Source organism: Urocitellus parryii, chromosome 14, assembly GCF_045843805.1.
Source record: "Urocitellus parryii isolate mUroPar1 chromosome 14, mUroPar1.hap1, whole genome shotgun sequence".
NCBI classification, from domain to species: domain Eukaryota; kingdom Metazoa; phylum Chordata; class Mammalia; order Rodentia; family Sciuridae; genus Urocitellus; species Urocitellus parryii.
The window spans coordinates 51,748,842-51,773,078 of record NC_135544.1 but is presented as its reverse complement, the minus strand read 5'-3'; the positions used below and the strand labels follow the sequence as shown (position 1 = coordinate 51,773,078).

General features: G+C 44.6%; 1 protein-coding gene across 2 annotated transcripts; it reads right to left on the bottom strand.

The window, feature by feature from the left end:
- Nucleotides 1-1,401: 1,401 nt before the first annotated feature.
- LOC113188966 (tumor necrosis factor receptor superfamily member 10A-like) lies at nucleotides 1,402-23,555 on the bottom strand. 2 transcript variants are annotated; one of them, XM_026397559.2, is made up of 10 exons: nucleotides 23,283-23,555; nucleotides 13,272-13,365; nucleotides 10,485-10,595; nucleotides 9,056-9,167; nucleotides 7,975-8,048; nucleotides 7,762-7,887; nucleotides 7,266-7,297; nucleotides 6,702-6,863; nucleotides 3,350-3,425; nucleotides 1,405-2,385 (listed from the first exon to the last, which is right to left on the bottom strand). In XM_026397559.2, the coding sequence occupies exons 1-10, from the start codon at nucleotides 23,409-23,411 to the stop codon at nucleotides 2,066-2,068; spliced, it is 1,236 nt and encodes a 411-aa protein (XP_026253344.2). In that variant the 5' UTR covers nucleotides 23,412-23,555; the 3' UTR covers nucleotides 1,405-2,065. The 2 variants fall into 2 exon arrangements, with proteins under 2 accessions (XP_026253343.2, XP_026253344.2); XM_026397558.2 differs by having other exon boundaries at nucleotides 1,402-2,385; nucleotides 7,762-8,048.
- Between the last annotated feature and the right edge of the window lie 682 nt (nucleotides 23,556-24,237).

Below are 24,237 nucleotides of genomic sequence, written 5' to 3'. Positions count from 1 at the left end.
TAGTCTCGAGTTCCATCCATTTACTGGCAAATGCCATAATTTTGTTCTTTTGTGGCTGAGTAATATTCCATTGTGTATATATACATATGTACACTTTCTTTAGCCATTCATCTGTTGAAGGGCAGCTAGGTTGGTTCCATAGCTTAGCTATTGTGAATTGAGCTACTTATAAACACTGATGTGGCCATGTCACTGTAGTACACTGATTTAAGTCCTTTGGGTATAAACCAAGGAGTCAGATAACTGGGTCAAATGGTGGTTCCATTTCTAGTGTTTTGAGGACTCAGAGGCCACATCTTTTCCCTTTTTTGGGGTGAAGGTACCTGGGATTGAACTCAGGGGCACTCGACCACTGAGCCACATCCCCAGCCCTATTTCGTATTTTATTTAGAGACAGGGTCTCTGAGGTGCTTAGCACCTCCCTTTGGCTGAAGCTGGCTTTGGATGTGCAATCCTCTCCAGGAATCCAGAACTCCAAAGTAGCAGGCCAAGGGGACAGCAGGGGTCTAATATACAATTGAATACACAGCTTAACATAACCATTATCATCTCAATGGCTTGCTGGCATCACCTCTCAACCACTCTGTTCTGGCAAAAATGCCATGCGTCATTCCCACTCAGCTATGGCTCTCAGCAAGTCATACCAGCCCTGAAATGAGAAAACATCCAATGCCTTGAGCTGAGAACTATCATCTCCATGAAATGTCCTTCTGTGACTGGAATGCTCTGGAGAAGGTTTTGCTGGAAGGTAGTCTCCAATAGTTAATGAGGAATTAAATATAGAGGAGAAAGCCAGGACAAAATGCCCAAAGCCATTTTAGGTCCTTCTATATTAGAATTTAAGAATCTGTGTTTCTGAGTTGAATGTCATATCCAGAAGCCCTCTGTGCATATAGAGGGCTTGGGTTCTCAAGTACAACTCTGTACCCCAAAATGCAGCTCTGGGGCTCAGATTCACAAGTAAGAGGTACCATGTAGTCTAGTAAGCAAATATTTCACATTCACATCCTATTGTTCTTTTCTGAGACCAAGGCAGACATCAAGGACAAAGGTCCCTGCCCAGGTCAGGATCTCAGAAGAATATAGTTATTGCTACATCTTCTGTAAATAAAGAACTATTCACACACTTACAAAAGTGTCATATTTAAAGTTTGGAGATGATCAGTGGTAGAGCTCTTGACTAGCATGTGCAAGGCCCCGAGTTTGATCCCCAACACCAACAGAAAATAAATAAGTTTATAAGTTTAAAAGACTGGGTTAAACACTGAAAAGTCATTAAATCAAAGTGCATATTAGGAAGAAGAATTCTTGTCAAACACTTACATTATAACATACAAAATTACAAAAACACAAAAATAATGCAAGTTAATGTAAACACGTAAACATAGTTACAAGGAAAAATTAAGATGTATTAGAATAAAAAAGTGCCACTTTAAAAAAAAAAAAGAGCCATATGTCTTAATGGTATGGCTCTCCCCCAGCTGCCAAGCTCTGCAGCCAGCCTACTGGTCCCAGCTGAGGAGCAGATGTGGAGCAGCCAAGTGTGTCCGGGCGCGGTTGGCAAGCGCTGCCTGCGGCCCATGGAGTGGCCCCCATAGGCAGGACAGAAAGCCAGTACCCAGGCAAGCCAAGGCACACCGACCTGTCGACCTTCAGAGGCCAGGCCTGGGCACAGAACAGACACCTGCTGCAGCCCCACACTAGGCTGGAAGTGGGGCAGACTTGAAAGAAAGTTGGAACTCAAGAATTAGCAATGGCTTTAGTAGTTTTCAAGTCTTATAGCATCGAACCAAGTGCTGTGTATAAACCCATAGACTAGCACACTCAGCAGGAGAAAGCCTACTATTAGGGGCCCTCTTGTACTGCAGGAGGTCCCTTCCTGTGCTTCAATACATCTTTCTGTTATACACATTCATCTTGATCTATGGGTTTCATTCTTCGAATGCACAAGAATTAAGAAAGCGCTCCAGATCTTGTCATGTGGAAGTTTGGTTATTTCCTACTTTCTTGTGTTCAAGTGTTTTTTTTGAGGGGAGAAAAGACAAAGGAGGGAACATTTACCTTTCTAAAGAAGCGACCTTGCAGGATCTGCTCCATCTTCCTGATAGATAAATTTTCCAGAATTTACCATGTAGTCCTCGATTTTCTCCCTTGCATTTCTCTCGCCAATTCTTTCCAAGGCATCCAGAACGGTGTTGATGGAGGCACTGTGCCCCATTTTGTTGAGCCATTTTACCATCATCTCATACAACCAATCTTCCCGGTTCTGTATTCCATCTTTGATCATAAGAATTTCATTATCTTTAAGGCCCAGCACCCGCATGAGTTTATCCCAGGATTTATAGGGTACAATGTTCTGATGGCAACTGAAGAACTGCCGAATGGCTAGATAGGAGAAACATGGAGGACACGTGCATTAGAAGCAGTTCACCAAGGGCAGAGGATCCTAAATCAGGTCTAGAACTCAAGTGTGGAAACTAATGAGCTCTCTAAGCCTAGGAACCTGTTGTTCCAACATCCCTACCTGCTTCCATGAACACTGCCTGGGCCCACCTCACCCAACACACTGGGGGAGAGCAGAGAATACTGCTCTAAGTGGTGCGCAGTTATTATGCAGTAGGAAAGTGACGTGTGATATGGGCCAGAGTAGCCACATCTGCCTCTATGGAAGGAGCAGGGCCTAGCGGTGCAGGGCTTCTGCCTGACTCCCACACTGCCACTGGGCAATGCTGGATGGAGGCAAACAGACTCAAGGAACGCTTGAACCTGTAAACCAATCAGCTGCACCAGCTCACGGGCTGTGAAGGATTAAACGAGACTTGTGTGAAATGCACGGCCCAGCACGGCCTGAGAAACGGAAGGGACAGGAGCTGATGTTTTCTAATAGCCTCTTTTAAGAAGTAAAAGGAAATAAATGAAATTCATTTTGATAAGACATTGTACTTAATTCGATATTTATAAAATTTTATCATTCCATCATATAATCGACATTCAGTCTTTGAAATCCAGATTGTAGTTTATACTATGGCCCATCAAACAGGGCCTGGCCACAGGTCAGTTGTGCAACAGCCTTCAGGAGGACCTGGGGGATGATGAACTACAAGCAAGGAGGGAAGATGGTGGGCGGGTACAGAAAGATGCAAATGATGAGAGGGACTGGGTGGGCCCCCATGGGAGAAGCAGAGCGAGAAGGGGATTGGTGGTTCCTAAAGCCCAGCGACAGCATCATAGGACCCCCTGCATCCAGCATCAACAGCCCTGGGGAAGCCCTACCAGCCACAGGGACAGCAGTTAAAACCCTGATCCTATTTCCCGGACGCCTGTTCATCTTCTCACATGAAATACTTACTCTCAACGGTGTCAGTTCCCTCTACTGGAACCAGTGGCCTCCTTCTCATCGGAGACCTCTCTGTTTCTGCAGGTCTCTGGAACAAAGGGGAGATGCCCTATCAGAGTCAGGGACCTCTGACAACCAGCCAGTCTGGAGACCTGGGCCACCTCTCTTATCCCTTCCAGGTCTCTGTGGAGGTTGGCAATAAACTTGCCACCTGGAGCCGCGCACAGGCTGTGTGCATGCTCACCTGAAGTGTTCCACTCCAAGCATCACTCCACCAAGAGGGAATGCTCGCTGCCCCACCCAGAGCTTCCTCTTCTGGTCCATTCCCTCCCACCTCCACAGGAGGAAGTGGCCTTCTCAGAGGCCTTTTATTCTCTTATTTTTGCAGTACTGGGGACTGAACCCAGCATCAAAAGCATCCCCAGCCCATTTTTTTTTTAAAGAGAGAGAGAGAGAGAATTTTTTAATATTTATTTTTTAGTTCTCGGCGGACACAACATCTTTGTTTGTATGTGGTGCTGAGGATCGAACCCGGGCCGCACACATGCCAGGTGAGCACGCTACCGCTTGAGCTACATCCCCAGCCCCGCATCCCCAGCCCTCTTTAAAAATTTTTCTTTTCTTTTCTTTTGGTACTGAGGATTGAACCCAGGGTCATTCTACCAGTGCACTATGTCCTCAGCCCTTTCTAGTTTTTACTTTGAGATAGGGTCTCACTGCCCAGGTTGGCCTCAAACTTGTGATCCTCCTGTCTCAGCCTTCCGGGTGGTTGGAATGACAGGTGAGCCCCACCACACGTGGCTCTTACAGAGTTTTTATGAGACTCAGTAGAAGCCTGTATATGAAGGCACTGCCATCCAAAGCCATGGTTGGTTTCAAGAATGTGAAGGTGTTCTGATCAATAACAATGAGGGAAATGAAAGCATGACACAATCACCACAAAGGCTGGCAGGCACTTGGTAAGACTGAACACCAGTTCTAAGGTTTTAAAACAGCTTGGAATCCAAAGATGCATTTCTCTATGAAATGAGCCAGTGTCATTCACAGGGGTAGCACTAGAGATGCAACAGGTGCTTTGCTAAGCAGTTTTCCTCCCTTCCTCCCCCCTGACCTATTTTTTCTCACTCTTCTTTGTAATTGTGCTGGGGATGGAACCCAGGGCTTCTAGGCAAGCTCCCTCGCCCTTCCCGGCATTGCTGCCCACTGTGCTCAACAGTTCTGGCTCCACAGCAGGCGGGGAGACAGAAACGCAGAGCAGGAGTCTCGGAATGGAGCAGGAAAATGAATCACTGTTTATGTATGTTTGAATATGTAAAAAAACCTAAAGTTTATAAAGGATTGAAAGAGCAACAGAAGTCAGAATGAATGGCTAAAAATGTAGTGAAACAATACATTAGAAAACGCCACAAAAAGACCCAATTTATAAAGTTTATAAAACACTTAAGTGCGAAGAAAGCAGCACTGTCAAGAAATGGAAATGATTTATTTGTAGAAAAAGACAGATCTTAATTTAGCTGGAAGAAAAACACTTGTCTTGAAATGTTGACTTCTGCGATAAGAAAAATATTGAATAATGACAAAATTTCAATTCGTCCTAGATTAAATTTTCATATTTAAGGTAAATTGGAATAGAAATTCCAATTAGGGGCTGAGGATGCAGTTCAGTGGTTAAAAGCCTTTGTCTGGCATGCATGAGGCCCAGAGTTCCATCCTCAGCATCAATAATAAAAAAAAATTCAATTATTTTTGATATAGAGAAGATCTTATGAATGAATTCTAAATTTTATCTGGAACAAATTTTAAGTTTTAAAAAACGAAGAAAAAGTTATTTTGTTTATTATTAAAACAAAAAATTTCAATGTGTGAAAGAATATTGCATATAATATGTGATCTTTCAATAAATGTCGATAAACTTATGCATAAAGACTTGGAGAAAGAATCACAAGGAATTATCTCTCATAGTTATCTTGGGGCCTGGGGGAAATGAAAGAAGCTCTTATTTGTTGAGACCCTTTCTATACTGTTTAAATTTTCTCACTTTGAATATGTATTTATATCTTTCTGAAAATATCAAGGTATTTAATCAAGTTGGAGGGATTATTGACCTTTTTAGGTTGTTTTGTTTTCTTTTGTTTTGGTATGGGGGACTGAACTCAGGGGCACTCGACCACTGAGCCATAGCTATGCCCAGCCCAATTTTGTATTTTATTAGAGACAGGGTCTTACTGAGTTGCTTAGCACCTCACCATGGCTGAGGTTGGCTTTGAACTCGAGATGCTCCTGCCTCAGCCTCCTGAGCTGCGGGGATTACAGTCGCCTGGTCAATCATTGATCTTTTTAATGGATATTTTTATTTATTGCTTTCTCATTGTTAAAGGGAAACTGGGTATTGATGCAAGAATGAAACAGGAATAGCCTGGGAGAAAGGACATCACTGTCAATATCAACATTTGAGTTGTGATTCAGGGGGTCCCAAGAGCAGAGGGATGTGGGAGACTCGGGGTTTAACTGGGGCCAGAAGAGTTAGATAGTGACTTAGAGCAATCGAGCAGCACCACACTTCTTATGGTTCTGCAAGAGAAACTCCACTTGGATCATACTGTAATGTACAAAAAGGAAATCCTTGAAAAAAATATTTCTTCCCAGGAAATGGGAGGGTTTCTTCTTATGTTGAGCAAGGGGCTGGGGATGTAGCTCAGTTGGTAGAGTGCTTGCCTTGCATGCACAAGGCCCTGGGTTCAATCCCCTAAACATCTTAAGCTGATGAGCAAAAACAAAGTTAATGTATCTAGCAATTTCACTAGTTATAAATGAAAACGTCTACACATGAAAATATCACACCAAATGAAAGGATAAGAAATTAGGCCTCTATTATCCACATGGGAAAAAATGTACGGGCAGGTGAATACATTTTCTTACAAAGATCCTAGGACAAAACGCTGTTGGTGAATCAAAAATAACCAAAACGAAGGCTGGGGCTGTAGCTCAGCACTTGCCTTGCATGCATGGGGCCCTGGGTTCGATCCTCAGCACCACATAAAAAATAAATAAATAAAAATAAAGATATCGTATCCATCTACAACTAAAAAAATAAGTACTTGATGGCAAGTACTCAGCCTTGGTTGGATCCTCAACCCATACCACAGTGCTCCATCTGTGCCTGTAGGCTCCAGGCTCTGGGGATGCAGCCTGAGCATGACAGAGATCCAGATGAAGTGTCAGAGTGTTCCAGAGTGGCTCAGTCACCTCGTGAACCAGGTGCAGCCCCACCTAGACAGTCCCTTTCCTCCCTCAGTCTCCACTTCCCCTCAGGATGACACCCACTCTCCCCGTCTGCAGCCTGGCACAGCCTGTCCCCACTCACCAGCAGACTTGTTTCCTCCTCTGGGAACTCTTCAGTGACATGAGTCACCAGCTGTTGTCCATTCCTTGGCTGCTCAGAGTCCAGGGTGGATGGTGAGTTCGTGCTGGCTAGGATCTCATTGTAGTCATTGTCCTGAGCTTCAGACTCCCTTGGGATAGAGACCTTGGGAAGACAAAGACACCACTCAGGAGCCCACACCTAGGACTCCCTACCAGGTCCTTACCCCCTCTCAGTGGGGTCACCCCAGGTGGACACAGGCTCAGACATCCATGATCTGTTGCTGGCACCAAGGTCCTAGGGTTGTGCCAAGGAGAATGACAAAGTCCTAAGTGACCCCACCCCCAGGGGCAAGGTCATGGGAGAGGGTATCCCAGGCAGCAGGAGGGACAGGGTAGCAGTATGGTCCACAGGCCTAGAGGGAGCTCACAATGGCCGTTTGCCCCTGACATTGGCCCAGAGTTCCAGGCCACTTTAGAGAGCCAGGGCAGCATCACAGGAGAAACAGGGATGGCCCTTCCCAGGCTGTGCTGCTCAGTGACTCCAAGCACAGGGGAGACCACTCACTGTGTCCATGTGCTGAGAGTCTTGTCCACGGCCTGGAAGAGAAAGGGATCCTCTTAGCGCATGGGCAGGGGCCTCACCCACCTCCCTGAGGGCAGTGCTGGGCGGTCTGGGCTGGGGACCTAGACACAGCACAGGGGAGAAATGGGAGACATGTTCACAGTCTGCCTGGCTCTGCCCTGCCCACAGCTGTCTAGCCCCTGACCACTTGTCACCCTAACTTGTTCCTAGTCAAAGAGATCACACTTCTGCCTGGTGGGCACTGCCACCTGGACCAGGCTGAGAGATGAGGTGACGGTCAGCCCCTAGACAGGGACTCGTGGGATCCTGGTGATCTTGAGGTGCCACGAGGTGGGAGATGACAGGGTCACCACAGGGAACAAACAGCCAGGCTGGGAGGATAAGCGGCTTTGGGATTCGGGGAGGGCATTTCTGTGTGTGGGAACGGAGCAGGATGGGGGGCAGGGTGCTCGCATGCCCACCCCCAGCCAACACTTACTTGGAAAGATGTTCTTTATACAATTGAATATCTTCTTCCTCCTTGAACACCACCACGCAATCCAAAGCAGAACAATTACAGCACCCACAGCCAGAAGGCCCACCACAATATGTAAGTCTCTACGGACTAAGGAGGGATGGACATAGGCAGTAGTGCTGACATTGGCTGTCACTGGCTCTGCAGAAGCCGGGGTTTCCCTGATGGCCTTGGTACCTGATTCTTTGTGGACACATTTGCGGTCACTCCAGGGGACACAGGGACTCTCCTCCACCATCTCACCGTGGCAGCTGGGTGCAGAGAGAGGAAACAACAGGAAGATGTGAGGAAAGGCTGGCCAGACAGCATGAAGGAGGGAGCCACCCTCTCTGCCTAATGTCCCTGAGAAGGTGTTAAAGAAAGGACAGGCTCCTTGTATCTCCAGGGACCCCCAACCCCTAACTCTCCCCTAAGTCTGGGAAAGGACCTGAGCACATACCTTTCCATCCCTCCGAATCCCAGCTCTGAGTGGAGGTGCAGCCTTAGGGGCCTTCTCTGCAGCAGGCTGCTGCGTGGCCTGGCTACTGAGCAAGATGGGATCTCACTCTGGGGCAATGGCAGGAGCCCAGGCAGCCACAGCTGAGCCTAGCCTCCTGCTAACCTTTAACACAACTAAGCTTCCTTGGACCTTCCTGTCTGACCTTCTTACCAAGCACAGCAAACACCCAGCATGAGAGAAGAGTAAATTAACTATCGGCCCAGAGGGCCCCAAATAGGAACAAGACGTGTTATTGAGGGGCCAGGAGTCTGGGGTGAGGCCGACAGAAGTGGCTTGGGCCTTCTTGGGAGCCTCGAGGGCACCACACACACCGCCTTAACATGCCTCTTCTGGGCTGTGGGAGCTTTTGTCTTCATGGGCTTCTGCTGCACAAAAATTGATTGAAAATGACATTTTTGTTACTGACTTGGGACATAAATGAACAGAAGCCTGGCTGAATTCTACCCATTCTTCTGTTTCCAAAAAGAATTCAAGCATATCCTGAGGCCCTCAAAAGGACCATGGGCCCTAAGTCATGGCCTCCTGCGGCCAGTGAACAAGTCCTGGGAGAAAAGGATGGGTGGGAAGGGACCACTGCGAGCGCAGGTGGGAGGACGTGCAGAAGGACCAGAAAGGGACACTGAAGGCTCAGGAAACTCCCAAGGGACACCTGAGGGGTTGGGGGGCTCCGTAGGGCCGGAAGAGAAAGGGGTACTAAAATAGTCAGGTCTTCCACGGCTTCCCTTGAGCTGCTGAGAGCTCCCAGCTCCCGTATCTCACCGGTCCGAACACGTTCGGCAGAACTCAGGGGAGTTTTGATCCTGGAAGGTGCCTGGTTTACACTGGCACTCTGCATCTCTGGTGGTGGTGCACGGACCCTTCTGTTCTTTATCTGGAAATGAAGGAAGAGCTTTGGGGATGAATTTCCCGGGATACTCCTCCATCCTTCTCCACATGAACACCCCCCAGCCCCAGTCAGCCCGGTCCTGCAGCAACAGAGTACCAGGCATAAAGATGCTGTCACCTGTATTTGGAGTCACATAGAAGAATACAGTTTATTATTTAATGCATCAAATTTTAGATCCCAAGGTCAGGTGCAAGGAAGGGGCCTTGGGATGTGGAGGCTGGAGCATCGTGCCCCTGCCAGGAAGTCAGAGCACAGGATGGAGAACCTGGCTCAGGACCAGGACAAAATCCAACTTTTTCCATCAGTCACTTATGTTCTTGGGCTACAGACCTAAATGTTTCAGTAGATCCAAGAAATGGAGACCAGAATGTGTGTTGGAGTTTATGTGGAAGTTTACCGAATGAGAGGCCTGAGGTCAGGAAGGGTCTAACTCATGGGAAGAGAAAGTAATCCACACTGAGAAGAAGTGAAGGAGCCTGGGGGTGGGACAGACCACAGCATGATCCCTCACAGCTGGAGGCTGACTACAGGGCAGAGGGGAGGCTCAGAGAGGCTCCCTTCTCTCCACTCCACTCTGTCCTGCCTCTCTGACTTCCATTCCTCCTCTGCCCTTCCCTGTATGTTCAGAAGGATCTTGGTCAAAAACAAAGCAGGTGGTGACTTGAAATCTGTCAGTGGACCCCCAAATCCCGAGCAGAGGACAGGAGACTCGGAGCAGACCCAGAACTGAATGAGGCGTTTCTCCTGAATGCATGAGGCTCTCTAGGAGAGATGTTCTCCATCTACCACTTGGAATCCTTGAATCTGTCCTTCAACATCCTTTTCAAATGTGCCCTGGTCTATGGAGTCCAGTGTCCTTATCTTTATTGTAGCTGGAGTCACCTGCTCAGTCCTCTTAGGACACCTCCAGGGAAATGTCCTCTCACAGCCAGCCCCAGTGCACTCTGTACCTGTCCTGTCCCAGGGCAGACGTTCAGCAAGTGTTTGCCAAGTTTACAAATCAAGGGACAGTGTCAGCAGTAGCAACTGCCCCAAAATGCTTCTGAGGGGGTGAAGGAGCCCCTCCACAGGGGGCAGATTAATCTCCTACTCCTCCCTACTGCTGTTTTAAATGACTACCTTCTAAAGCGGCATGCATTATATGTTAAATTTCCATTTTTAAAAAATTGTGTTTCATTGAATCAAAGATGATCATGGGGCAGGGCAGAAAGAAGACCAAGTTGGGCTGGAATTGAGGTTTCTGAGTCCACGTGGAATCCGAGTCCCAGCCCACCACCCTCCCTGGGCCCGCTTGCTGTGTACCATTTCTACAGACGCTGCAGGGGATGCAGGAAGAGAGGTTGTTGGAATGGTTGGTGTAGTCCACACCCTCCTGGCACATCTCGCAAGCCCCAGTCTCAGTCCGGTAATAGCCTGGAGAGAAAAGCCCATGAATGAATTTCAATGCAGCTGGCAGTGGTGAGAGGAATTCCCTCTCCAACAGGAGACTCTAAACAGGGACAGCCATGCTACCTGATCTGGCTCAGCTCATCCTTTCTGTACCTACTATACAACTTCGCCCAGCACCCCACAGAAGCCCAATACAAAGCACACAAGAAATCCTGACTCAGAGTATCCACAGTAAAAAGTACAGAGTCCGATGAATTATAATCAGTATATAATAGTGAAATAGTTTATTATTTTTTTAAATACCAAGCCTTCAAAATCTAGGGTTGTTTTTTTTGTTTGTTTTGTTTGTTTTTTTTTTTTTTGGTCACATCATAGGGATCACCTAGTATTCCACTTTAAGATACTGAAAAAGGAAGCACAATAAAGGTGAAGAAAGTGAGAAGGCAGGGAAATAATACAGATAGAGCAGAAATGCACTAAATAGAGATGAGAAAAACAATGGAGAACATCAATCAGACCAGGGCTGGGATGCGCTCAGCAGCAGAGCGCCTGCCTAACAGGTGTGCGGCCCTGAGTTCGATCCCCAGCCCACCAGCCAGTAAGGGAAGAAAGAAATTAATGCAATCAAAAGCTGGTTCTCTGAACATAGTTGACTAGGGCACTAACGGGAGGAGACTGAAAATATGAGAATTTGAAAAAAGTATTAAGTATGCTGTAAACCCCGGTACATCCCAAATTGGGTAACTTTGGGACAACTTGTTAGAAAAACAAACTACTGAAACCAACTCAAGGAAGAGGTGGACAACCCAGCGAGTGCTTGGCCGGCTTCTGCTACTGCCTGGATCTTTAGGCTCCACTACGCTGCAGTAGGTGGCCAACTGTGTCTGTGTCCGGGCGACAGGCATCGGCTTGCGTTAGCAGGCTGACGGTGCCTGGAGCCGGCAGCATGCAGGGCAGCCGCCCATCCCACACACTGTCCCACACACTGGGGCCAAGGGGGCTGAGGAGGCTGTGGCCACCGCCACAGGAGCCAGGCGGGCACACCTCCTGCAGTGTGAGCGACAAGGAGCGTGGCTGCCCTGCGACTGTAGGACAGCGGCTCAGCGATCACTGCCAAGGCGGCGACAAAGGATGAAGATGAGCAGAAAGAATCTGAGGAAAAGGAGGTTGATGACAGCAGACTCAGAGTTCAGGCAGTGCCAACAGGTGAAAGGGAAGACCGTGACCTTGACAGGAGATCCCAATGGTAACCGGGAGAAAGATGCCAGTTGGGGCCAGAGAGGAGAATCTTCAGTCGATGGAATAAAACTGCCCCGGACAAGCACCCGGCTGCTTGGTTACCAAAGTCCGGGAACCAGCAGAGCCTGGTGGTGTGGGTGGCTAACCACAGGACCCTGGAGATTGATAGGCGTGCATCAGATCCCCAGGAAGGGAGGGAAATGGAGAAGACCTTTCAAGCAGCAAGACACAAAAACAGAGGCAGGGAAGAGGTTTCAAAAAGCCAGGCCCTTAGACTTCAGCTAGCAAACCAGTTGGGAAGGCAGCCACACCCCAAAGCTATCTGTTCTTGCTACTTGATTATTCAACACTGTGCTAGTGGTTCTCATCAGGGCAATTAGGCAAGGAAAAGAAATAAATGTCATCCAGATTGAAAAGGAAATAAAAGCCGTGTTTACTAATGACACCATCTTATAGGCAGAAAACCCTAAGGAATGGATGGAAAGAACCTTACACATATGTAAGTTCAGCAAGGTTATAAAACACAAGATCAATACACAAAAAATCAACTGTATTGTTGTATGCTCACAATATGGCCAATCCCAAAATAAGACTAAGAAAAATTCCATTCACAATAGTATCAACAAGTATTAAGTAGTTAGGAATAAATTTAATAAAATAAATGCAAAGTTTATTATCTAAAAAATTTTTTTAAAAATTGCTGAGAAATTAAAGAAGATCTAAAATAAATGGGAAAACATACCATGTTCATGGATTGAAAGACTTAACAACAATGTTAAGATGACAATACTCTCCAAACTGGGCTACAGACTCAGCGCAATCCCTATAGAAAGTCAGCTGACTTCTTTATAGAGATTGTGAAGGTGATTCCAAAATTCATATGGAATCTCAAGGAACCCAGTATAGCCAAAATAATCCTGGAAAAGGAAAGCAGAGTAGGAAGAATCACACTTTGATTTTAAAACACACTACAAGTTGGTACTGGCAAAAGGATAGACACAAACAAATGGAAAAGAACTGAGAATCCAAGAATAAACTCACACATTCACATTGAACTGATTTTCAACAAGGATGCCAAGACTGTTCAATGGGAAAGAACAGTCTTTTAAAAAAAAAATTGTGCTGGGACAACTGCATCTGGAATAGCCACATACAAGAGGAAGAAGTTGAATCCTTACCTGGCACTACATACGGTAATTATCTCAAAGTGAATAAAATACCTAAATGTAAGAGCAAAGCCTACTAAACTAAACAAGCAGAAAACCTGGGGATAAAATCTTCATAACCCTGGATGTGGCAAAGGATCAATAAATACCCAAACAACTTAGCAAGATCCTGTTTCAAAATAAAAGATAAAAAGGGCTGGTGATGCTGCTTAGTGGTTAAGTGCTGCTGGGTTCAGTCCCTGTTACAAAAAAAAAAAAAAGAAAAAAAAAATTACAGTTCAATCTTAGAATGTACCTGCAGGACACCATCCTTCTGAAGGTCTCAACTCCATTTTCCTCAGGTCATCTGGTGAATAAGCTCTAGCACCAGTGGCTGGCTCAAGTAGGACCTATGGGGACAAAGCAGGAACTAGCATGAGTGGCTTCCAGATTTCACCCATCATAAGATCCATCTCACATTCCTCCCTCCACCCCAGCTTCCAAAACTAAACACAATTTGGATCTTCCTCCCAGTTATAAAAAACTCTCAGCCATTTGATTATATCTATGCCTCTTAGGGCTAGACAAGTGATACACACTTGAAAAACCCCTTTATTCTTTCACTTATTAAAAAACACTGTTTACTCAGATATGGAAAAGTACAGGAAAGTTTTTACAAGAATAAAATCACATTCCCTCCATCAGAAATTGCAACCTCTACTCTATTGTCTTAATGGGAATACTTTGTCTCCCTCTTGGTCTCTCTCATGGACACAAATACACTTTTTAAAAATTGTAGTCAAATAAACATAAGATAAAATTTACCATCTTAATCATTTAAGTGTACAGTTATTCGTGCTAGACACATTCAAACTTTGGTGTAACCAATATCCAGAACTTCTTTCATTTTGATAAATGGAAAGTATGTGTCTATGGAACCATTGCCCATTCCCCACCCCTCCACCCTGGCAACCACCATTCTACTCAGTTTCTGTGAATTTGAGTAATCTAGGTACCTCATATAAGTGGAATCATACTGAATTTATTTTTTCATGACTGGCTTATATCACTTAGCAAACTATCCTCTTGGTCCACTCACATTGTACCATACACTAAAATTTCCTTTCTGTGTATATGCATTTTGTTTATCCATCCATCTATTAATGGATAAGTGGGTTGATCCTACCCTCTGGCTATTGTGAATAAAACTCATGGACATAACATGTACAAAAACTCCTTAATACTGTTTTCAATCCTTTTGCTAAGGGCTGGGGATGTGGCTGAATGGTAGAGCATTTTCCTGGCATGTTTGAGGCTTTGGGTTTGATTCCTAGCTTTGCAAAAATCAAATCAAACAATTCTTTTGGATCTATACCCAGAAATGGAATTGCTAATCACATGGCAGTCCTATCTTTAATTATTCAAGAAACTGTCCTCCTGTTTTTCATAGTGTCTGCATCACTTTATATATTCACCAAAAAGGCACAAAAGTTCCAATTTCTCCACATCCTCACCAAAATCTGTTATTCATGTTTTGACAGACCATCTCTTTGTGGTTTCAATTTGTATTTCCCTAACAATTTGTGGTATTAAACATCTATTTTCGTGCTTGTTGGATATTTGTATATCTTCTTTGGATAAATTTCTTATTCATACTCTTTGCTTAATTTTGAATTGTACTGTTTGTTTATTTTATTGCTACATTACAGGTGTTTTTTATAAAACAAACTCTGGATATTGACCTTTTATCTCATTTCTCCCATTCTGTAGGTTGTTTTTCTCCATCAAATGTGTCCTTTTTCTTTGAGGCAAAGAAGTTTTTTTTGTTTTTTTTTTTTTTGATGTAGTCCAATTTATCAAGTTTTACTTGTTGTCTGTGTTTTTGATGTGATACTTTAAAAAAATCATTGTCAAGTCCAATGTAGTGAAGCTTTTCCCTTGTTTTCTTCCAAAAGTTTTATAATCTTAGCTCTTACATTTAGGTCCTTAATCAACTTTGAGTTGACTTTCATCTATGATGTAAGGTAAAAGGCAATATTTCATGAAAAGACTGTCCTTTCCATCATCTGTTGGTCTTGGCACCCTTGTTGAGAATCACGTGACCAAATGTTGGAGGGTTTATTTCTGAGCTCTCTATTCTATCCCATTGGTCTGTCTCTTCTTTACGTTGGTACTTCAATGTTCTGAGAACCGTAGCTTTGTAAAATTTTTGGAAATCAATTAGTTTGAGGCTTCTAATTTTGTCCTAAAATGAACTGGGAAGGATTTCCTCCTCTCCACAAACTTCTTGGAAGAATCTGAAGAGGATTCATAGTGCTTATTTAAAGGTTTGGTAGAATTCACTAGGGAAGCCACCTGGTCCTGAGATTTTCTTTGTTGGAAGGCATTGGTTCCCTGATTGAATCTCCTCACTAGCTATAATTCTGTTGAAAACCTCTAGTTCTTCACAATTCAGTCTTGGTGTGTTTCCAAGAATTTATCCATTTTTCTCTATGTGATCTAATATGTTGAAGTACACCTACTCAGAGCATTCTCTCTGAGTCCTATTGATTTCTGAAAATTCAGCTATAGTTCTCATTTTCATTTATGATTTTGGTTATTTAGGTCTTAAAGTTTTGTCCATTTTGTGAATCTTCTTATTTAATTTAATTTATTTATTATTATTACTAGTATAGTAGTAGATGTTCTGGGGATTGAACCCAGGGGTGCTCTATCACTGAGCCATGTCCCCAGCCTTTTAACTTTTTTATTTTGAGACAGGGCCTCAAACGTGAGATCTTCCTGCCCCAGCCTCCAGAGTCACTGGGATTACAAGTGTGTGCCACCAAGCATCACTTGCAGACCTTTTTAAATAACCAAATTTTGGTTTCACTGATTTTTCTCCACTGTTTTCTACTCTTTATTTTTTTTAAAAAAATCTCTGCTCTAAATCTTTACTCCTCACACTTCAGATAGAGCCCTAATATCCAGAGTATACAAAGAACTCAAAAAATTAAACAATAAGAAAACAAATAACCCAATCAACAAATGGGCCAAGGACCTGAACAGACACTTCTCAGAGGAGGACATACAATCAATCAACAAGTACATGAAAAAATGCTCACCATCTCTAGCAGTCAGAGAAATGCAAATCAAAACCACCCTAAGATACCATCTCACTCCAGTAAGATTGGCAGCCATTATGAAGTCAAACAACAACAAGTGCTGGCGAGGATGTGGGGAAAAGGGTACACTTGTACATTGCTGGTGGGACTGCAAATTGGTGCGGCCAATTTGGAAAGCAGTATGGAGATTTCTTGGAAAGCTGGGAATGGAACCACCATTTGACCCAGCTATTCCCCTTCTCGGTCTATTCCCTAAAGACCTAAAAAGAGCATACTACAGGGACACTGCTACATCGATGTTCATAGCAGCACAATTCACAGTAGCAAGACTGTGGAACCAACCTAGATGCCCTTCAATAGACGAATGGATAAAAAAAATGTGGCATTTATACACAATGGAGTATTACTCTGCATTAAAAAATGACAAAATCATGGAATTTGCAGGGAAATGGATGGCATTAGAGCAGATTATGCTGAGTGAAGCTAGCCAATCCCTAAAAAACAAATCCCAAATGTCTTCTTTGATATAAGGAGAGTAACTAAGAACAGAGTAGGGAGGAAGAGCATGAGAAGAAGATTAACATTAAAGAGGGACGAGAGGTGGGAGGGAAAGGGAGAGAGAAGGGAAATTGCATGGAAATGGAAGGAGACCCTCGTGGTTATACAAAATTACATACAAGAGGAAGTGAGGGGAAAGGGAAAATAAAAACAAGGGGGAGAAATGAATTACAGTAGATGGGGTAGAGAGAGAAGATGGGAGGGGAGGGGAGGGGAGGGGGGATAGTAGAGGATAGGAAAGGCAGCAGAATACAACAGACACTAGTATGGCAATATGTAACTCAGTGGATGTGTAACCCATGTGATTCTGCAATCTGTATACGGGGTAAAAATGGGAGTTCATAACCCACTTGAATCAAAGTGTGAAATATGATATGTCAAGAACTATGTAATGTTTTGAACAACCAACAATAAAAATTTAAAAAAAAACAGCATACTACAGGGACACAGCCACATTAATGTTTACTGCAGCACAATTCATAGTAGCTAAACTGTTGAACTAACCTAGATACCCTTCAGTGGATGAATGGATAAAGAAAATGTGGTGTATATACACAATGGAATATTACTCAGCAATGAAAGAGAATAAAATCATGGCATTTGCAGGTTAAAAAAAAATCTCTGCTCTAATTTTTATTATATACTACCTTTGCTAGCTTTGTGTTTAGTTTTCACAAAAAGCTGTAGCTTATTATACGTGCAATACATCAAATTGAGGAAGTTCCCCTTTGTTCTAAATATAATGAGAATTTTTTATTATGAATGTGTGTTAAGTTTTATCAAACAATTTACATGTTCATACAGGTTTTTTTCCTTCACATTGTTAATATCATGACTAATATTGATTTTCAAATGCTAATCAAACCATATTCCTGAAATAAACCCCATTTGTTCAGAGTACATTATTTTCTTTAAAAGTTTCTAGACTCAATTGTCTGTCTTTTACATCCATATTTATAATGGATGTTGATTAGAGTTTTGTTTTTTTGTAATATCCTTGTCAGATATTACAAATATATATGGGCATTATATAAAAATGATGATGTTATATAACAATGATGATAAATTGCCTCCTTCTATTTTTTCTCAATTTGTTTAAGATTAGTGATATTTTTTTCCATAATATTTACAGAATTACCAGTGAAATGATTATCAGCCCCAATTTTCATTATTTTCAGCTTTTAAATAATTAATTTAAATTCATAAATAGGTATAAGATAATTCAGATTATCTTTACATTTGTGGCGATTTTGTGAAGTGTATTTTTCTAGGAATTTTTCCATATCATCTAATTTGTTGGATTTATTGTCAGTAATTCAGAAGCTCTCTGTTTTTTCCTTTTAATGGTGGCAGAGTTTGTAATATCCCATCATTAATTCTTGATATTAGTATTTTATGCTCCTTGCTGTTGTTTTTCTTTCTTTTCTTCAGACAGGGTCTTGCTATGTTACCCAGGTGGTCTCAAACTCCTGGGCTCAATGATCCTTCTGAGTTAACTTCCCGAGCAGCTGGCATTACAGGCACTTGACACTAACATTCCTGGCTTGTTTTTTGCTTCTGAATTGTATTAATTTTATTTTATTAATTTTTTAAATATATAATTATTTAAATTTATAAATCCATACATTACAGTTTATAACTACTTATAAACACTGAAGTTTTTTTTAATATCTTTTTTTTTTAATTTTTATGTGGTGTTGAGGATCGAACCCCGTGCATGCCAGGCGAGCGCCCTACCACTTGAGCCACACCCCCAGCCCATTTTATTAGTTTTTTATCATTCCAGGGAGCCAGCCTTTGGTTTATCGCTACCTTTTATTGTTCATGTTCTATTTCATTAACTTATTTATATATACACACACACACACACACACACATATATATATATATATATATATATATATATATATATATTTAGTTAGTTGTAGATGAACACAATATATTTATTTTATTTATTTATTTTTATGTGGGGCTGAGGATCAAACCCAGGGCCTCTCATGTGCTAGGTGAGCACTCTGCCACTGAGATCCAGCCCCCATTAATTTCCTCTTGTTACTTCCTTATTAGTTCAAAAAAGATGTACAGGTATGTCCCAATAAAAACAAGAAAAAAAGAATGAATTTTCAGTGGATATTTTGTATGCTATATATCAGGTGGTTAATAATGTTCTGATTTGTTATTACTTACTACATTTTCATCTGCTAATTCTATCAATTCCCGAGAAAGGGCTGATATGATCTGCCTTTAATCATGCAGACATTTTCCCTTCACATATTTTAAAGATCTATTATTAGCACACGTGAATTTACTATTATCATGACTTCAATGAATTGTTCTTTTTTTTTTCTTGTACTTGGGATTATTGAATCCATGGGTGCTTAACCACTGAGCAACATCCCCAGCCCTTTTTATTTTTAATTTTGAGACGGAGTCGGGCTACATGGCTGAGGCTGGCTTTGAACTCACGGTCCTTCTGCATCAGCCTCCCAAGCCACTGGGATTATAGGCATGCGCTACTGTGTCTGTTCTTAACGCCACAAATGGTGCTCCCCGCCCCCCAACTCTGGTAATATCAAGCAAAAACTTGACAACTGCCTCCTGGGCCCTGGAACCTGGGCCGATTCTCAGCATTTGACTCCGCTGCCTTAGAGCAGGCATCCTGGGGTCCAGGTTAGTCATTCATTGAACGAGAGCCTGGGGACCACACTGTGCAAGAAACTGGAGTGCCAATGACACGAACTGGCACCTCTTTTTCTCAGGACACTTCTGGTTCACAGGGAGCTAAGACACAGACCTAATAACCTCAAAGTCAACTAAGGCGAAAGGAGCCTACCGGGGCTGCTCCAGTAAAAGTGACAATACCATCTGAGAGACACTGGGTCATACAAAGAAAAACCAAAGTCATGGGGGAGAGGAGTGAAAAGTAGTACTGTGGCAGCTCTTTGGTTTGTGGCTGCCTCTGATGGTGACAGACTGAAAGTGTGGCCAGAGATTTGATTAGGGGGTGGATGAGTCAGTCCAAGACGTGGGTCTTGCATGTGTTTATGTCAGGGTGTGGGTCGGGCAGGGTGGGGAGCTTGCGTCTGGTGATGAGTCACCTTAGGCTCCGTTTCCTGACTCAGGAACGCCATTTCCCCTCCAAAGCACCCTGTTTGTCTGAAGCTGAACAGTTCTAACTTCAGCTTAAGACTTCTTGTCAAGGTCTTCCTGTGGTCCAAAGTCTGCTTCCTAACTTTGTTGGCTTGTTTGGTATTTTGTAGGATAACACCCCTGGATGACGTACTGAGCCATCTGGCTCATAGCCCAGAGCCAGACATGGAATAGCTCCATGGTTCTGGAGAAGCCCCTTCCCTCCTCTAGACATGTTTCTCTTTCTTGAAATAAGAGGGACCCTGTGCAGCTGAGTGTGGGCTTCCTAGATGGCCACCGAATACACCCCTGGGGACTCAATCAATGGTGGGGCTGCAGCTGAGGCTCAGCCACCCCTGCTCTCTCCTCACCAAATGACCTTTGCTGTTTCAAGCTGCTCAGGTGAAATGAGGATGGCAAGGGTTCCCACGCAACCTGGGTGTTATGAGAGTTAGATATGTTAACATATGTGAAGGTGCTGAGGACAAAGCCTGGCACACGGCAAGTGCGTGTTTACATATTCTGGTTTGTAGTCTTATCACACACAATGTTGATTTTAATTAAGCCACAACCTCAGCCCAGGAATACCACAGCAGGTCTCACCAGGCATCCAAGCCTCTTTAGAGGAGGCCACAAGAAGGGGGTTGGGCCTCTTAGGCATTATTAGTCATTTAGGTTTCCAGAATCATATTTTTCAATGGGCTTCCATGAAAAATGACTCACAAAGAGTCTGATCCCCACCCTGCCCCCATGTCCAGGCTGTCCCAAGAATGGAGCTCACCATCTACTTGCTGGGAGAACTTGATCTCCACCACCACCCAGGACACACCACTGAGTACAGAGGTGGTCTCAGCTACCCAAGCACCAGCTCCAGGCTGCAGCACAGGGAGGGGATCTTGCCAGCCCTGCAGCCCCTGCTGAGGAACCACAGATAGAAGATCCCCATAAATTGTCCACACTGTTGTTCAGAAATTCCTGCCTTGGCTCACAGAGCCAACATCCATGTATCAGTGCAAGCAGGTACAGCCACTGACAGGTGAACAATATGTGCCCTGTGGCCATTCAGCTCCAAAGTGCCGACGCTATCCCTGAGGAAGTGATCTGTCCTCCCACACAATTTCATGCAGTGACCCAGGTCACTGTAGCTCACGGACGGCTGTAGTGGACTTGTGTTCTTACCATCTGACACAAGAGAAAGTTGGGACCACACTCAGGTCACAGGCCTGCAGAGGAAGAGCAGCCCACCATCTCTGGCCTTTGACTGCAGGACTCTAACACTACCCAGTGTGTGGGCCTGTGAGATGCCAAAACTTCCCAATTCCTACTTTGATCAAGAGGGACCTATGTGGAAGGTCCAGGCACAGGCAATGGACAATCCCAGCATTTACAGGGTGAGGACCCAACCTCAGAACCAAGCTCTGTGCCGGACCTCCTCTGATGAAATCCCTCTGGCAGTTCAGGGCAAGGTCTGTGTCCATGTATAGGCAGAAACTAGCCTCAGGCACCAAGGTTTCAAGTACAGGGCTGGAATTCCGGGCTCTCTTGCTGCCTCATCTGGGGTCTCCTGCTCATCTACTACCCTGGAAAATCCCCTCGAGCTTTGAAAATCTCTAATAGCGCTGCAGCATCAAAAACACAATGCTGTGGCGTATCACTTTTTACCTTTTAGATTAGCAAAGAGTTAATGTTTCTATATCCAGTGTGGCAAGGGTGTAGGGACAGAGGAAAGTTTGTATATTCTAGGTGCGAGTAACAAATTGGTAGAACCTTCTTTCGAAGGGGAATATAGCAATATCTGAACAAATTCTAAAGTTGTTAACCAGTTGGTCCAAGAATTCCATTCCTAAGGAGTTACCCAAGTAGATGGCGCACATGGATATATGTACCTGTGGTACATACCAGGGCGTTTACTACAATACTGCTCGAATTAGCAAAAACAAAACCAAGATGTAATCTGAACAGCTACCTATAGGATAGAAGATTAAGATAATCCATGGTTCACGTGTAAAATACTAACCTGTTGTTAAAAAAAAGGTGCAGGTACGCATATAAAACATCTCTTGTAATTTAGTATTAGCTTCATAATTGTAAAAAACTCTACCTGATGGAAGAAAGACTGACTTATGGAAGGATGAGAGGGCTGTTTGGGATGCCAGAAGGCCTGTCTCACATTTTCAAAACCATCAAATTCAGACTTTTGGCCCTGATGTCTACATTCAGCTGGATACACACTGACCTGACAAAAATAAGCCAGTCATGGAGAAGCATTAAATGTGGATCCCACAGTAAGTGTCTGTTGCTTAAAAAACAAAAACAAAAAATGTGGACCCCACCTAATATAAACTGATATTCAAAAAATAAATCTCCTAATTATTCTGGGATGGTGACAAAATGCTATTTCCTGGATTAGGAGTGAATTTGTTACATGAAAACATTAAAAACGCCATGATACTTGCAAGGTGATTGCTATGATTCAGACTTGGTTGAGGATGTCCCCTGGATGGTGGTGGTAGGAGTGGGTGGGGCCAGAGGCGGGGCCTAGTGGGATGATATTAGGTCATTACCGGCCTTGTCCAGGAAAGAATCAAGGTAGTTCTTAGTGCCCAGGAGGTGGTTGATATAAACACACGATCCTGACGCCAATACCCTCTCCGTGTTCCTGTCTTGTCCGGTGATCTCTCCCGTGTTCCTGTCTTGTCCGGTGATCTCTCCCTCTCCCGCCCTAAAGCCACCAATCAGTAGGACCTTCACAGGAGCTGGGGCTGTGGGCTTGAACTTCCACAAGAGTGAGCTAAATAAATAAACTTCTTTCTATATGAACCAGTCCTAAGTAGTATTTGATGAAGCAATGGAAAACGGAATAATACAAGTGGTTTTTTTTTTTTTTTTTTTAAAGTTTTGAGCTTTTCCCCCCTAACATACAAGTAACTTGGAAAAGTGTCATTAGCGGGAGCTTCCAGCCACCTAGAAAGCATGGCGCTCCACCCTCAACCCCGTCACCCCGTCCCCGCCCCCGCCCGCCTTTCCCTCCTTCAGAGGAAATCACGGTCCCCCAATAGGTTTCAAGTGGTAACTTTGTAACTTGGTACCCTGCCTTGGGCCGTCCTCCCCCAGTGAGGAGAGGCAGGCCAGGCGAGGTCCCTGGGCCCCGCGGCACCCCGCGGGACCTCGCTCACCCCATAGGAAGCGCGGTGGGAAGGTAGCGCACGAGGACGGACGTGCGTGAAGGAAAAGCAAAAAAGTCCCTGGCTGCCTTCCAGGTGGAACTCGCCGTGTCCATTTTGAAATGCCCCCAAAGTGTCCCCAACCCGTGGAGAGGCGCGCGGGCACCATCTCTCCTCCCCCTGGCCCGGGTCGGTCCTGTGGGCCCGGGACCCGGACTTTCCCTTTCCCGCCGCCGCCGCCGCTGCCGCCGGGGGCGTCCTGCCCGGGCATGCCAGGCGACCAGCGACCGGGGCCTGGCACCCCCGCCACGACCCCCAGGCCTCCTGCCCCTCGGGCGCACGTGTCCTCCGAGAACCGAAGCCGGAACTCACCCACAGCACACAGACGAGAGTCAAGGTCCTGACCCGGAGTCCTGGTGTGGCTTCCAGGGCTCGGCTGGGGCCGGGGGCGCGCACTCGCGGGGCCCCGGGGCCGCCTAGCGCGCTCCCCCCGTGGACCATGGTATTAGAGGGACTCTTGGGCTCCGTCCCCGGGCTACGATTGAGAGCTGGCTGCAGAATCTTCCGCGTTTTTCGTCCACTTGGAAAAGTCGCCCCGTCTGGCTGCGCGCGCTGCCACCTGCCTTCGGTCCCGCCTCTGCGCTCTTCTAGGCGCTTCTGGCAACTGCTGGAAGGAAGGCACGTCGCTCCGAGTCTCCGGTCGCTTTTCCGCGCCCCCAAGCTCCGCCCAGGTAGCGGAGGAGTCAGGCTGTAAAGTCTTTCCACTGTTGCATCCAAAAAAGTCTGTATTTCCATATAAATGTTATATAGAATAAAATCTTCAACTTAAAAAAAGAATGCTGGGGTTTTTTTTTTTAAACTTAAACTAAAAAATTTGGGGGGGGGGGCGGGGCTGGGGATGTGGCTCAAGCGGTGGCGCGCTCGCCTGGCATGCGTGCGGCCAGGGTTGGATCCACAGCACCACATACAAAAAAGGATGTTATGTCCGTCGAAAACTGAAAAATAAATATTTTTTAAAAATTTATTTTTTGGTTGTAGAGGAACACAAAACCTTTATTTTATTTATTTTTATGTGGTGTTGAGGATCAAACCTAGTGCCTCATAGTACAAGACAAACACTCTACCACTGAGCTACCACCCCAGCCCCAAGAATGCTGGGTTCTAAATTGGGATAGCATTGAATACAGATATCAATGTGAAGAATTAGCATTTAACCATTTTGGGGTCTTATAATTCATCAAAGATTTATGTATTTCTATCTTCTTAAGTTTGACCGTGTTTTGCAAACTCTCAGTGAAAATATTTTATAAGATTGAGTCTTGCACAT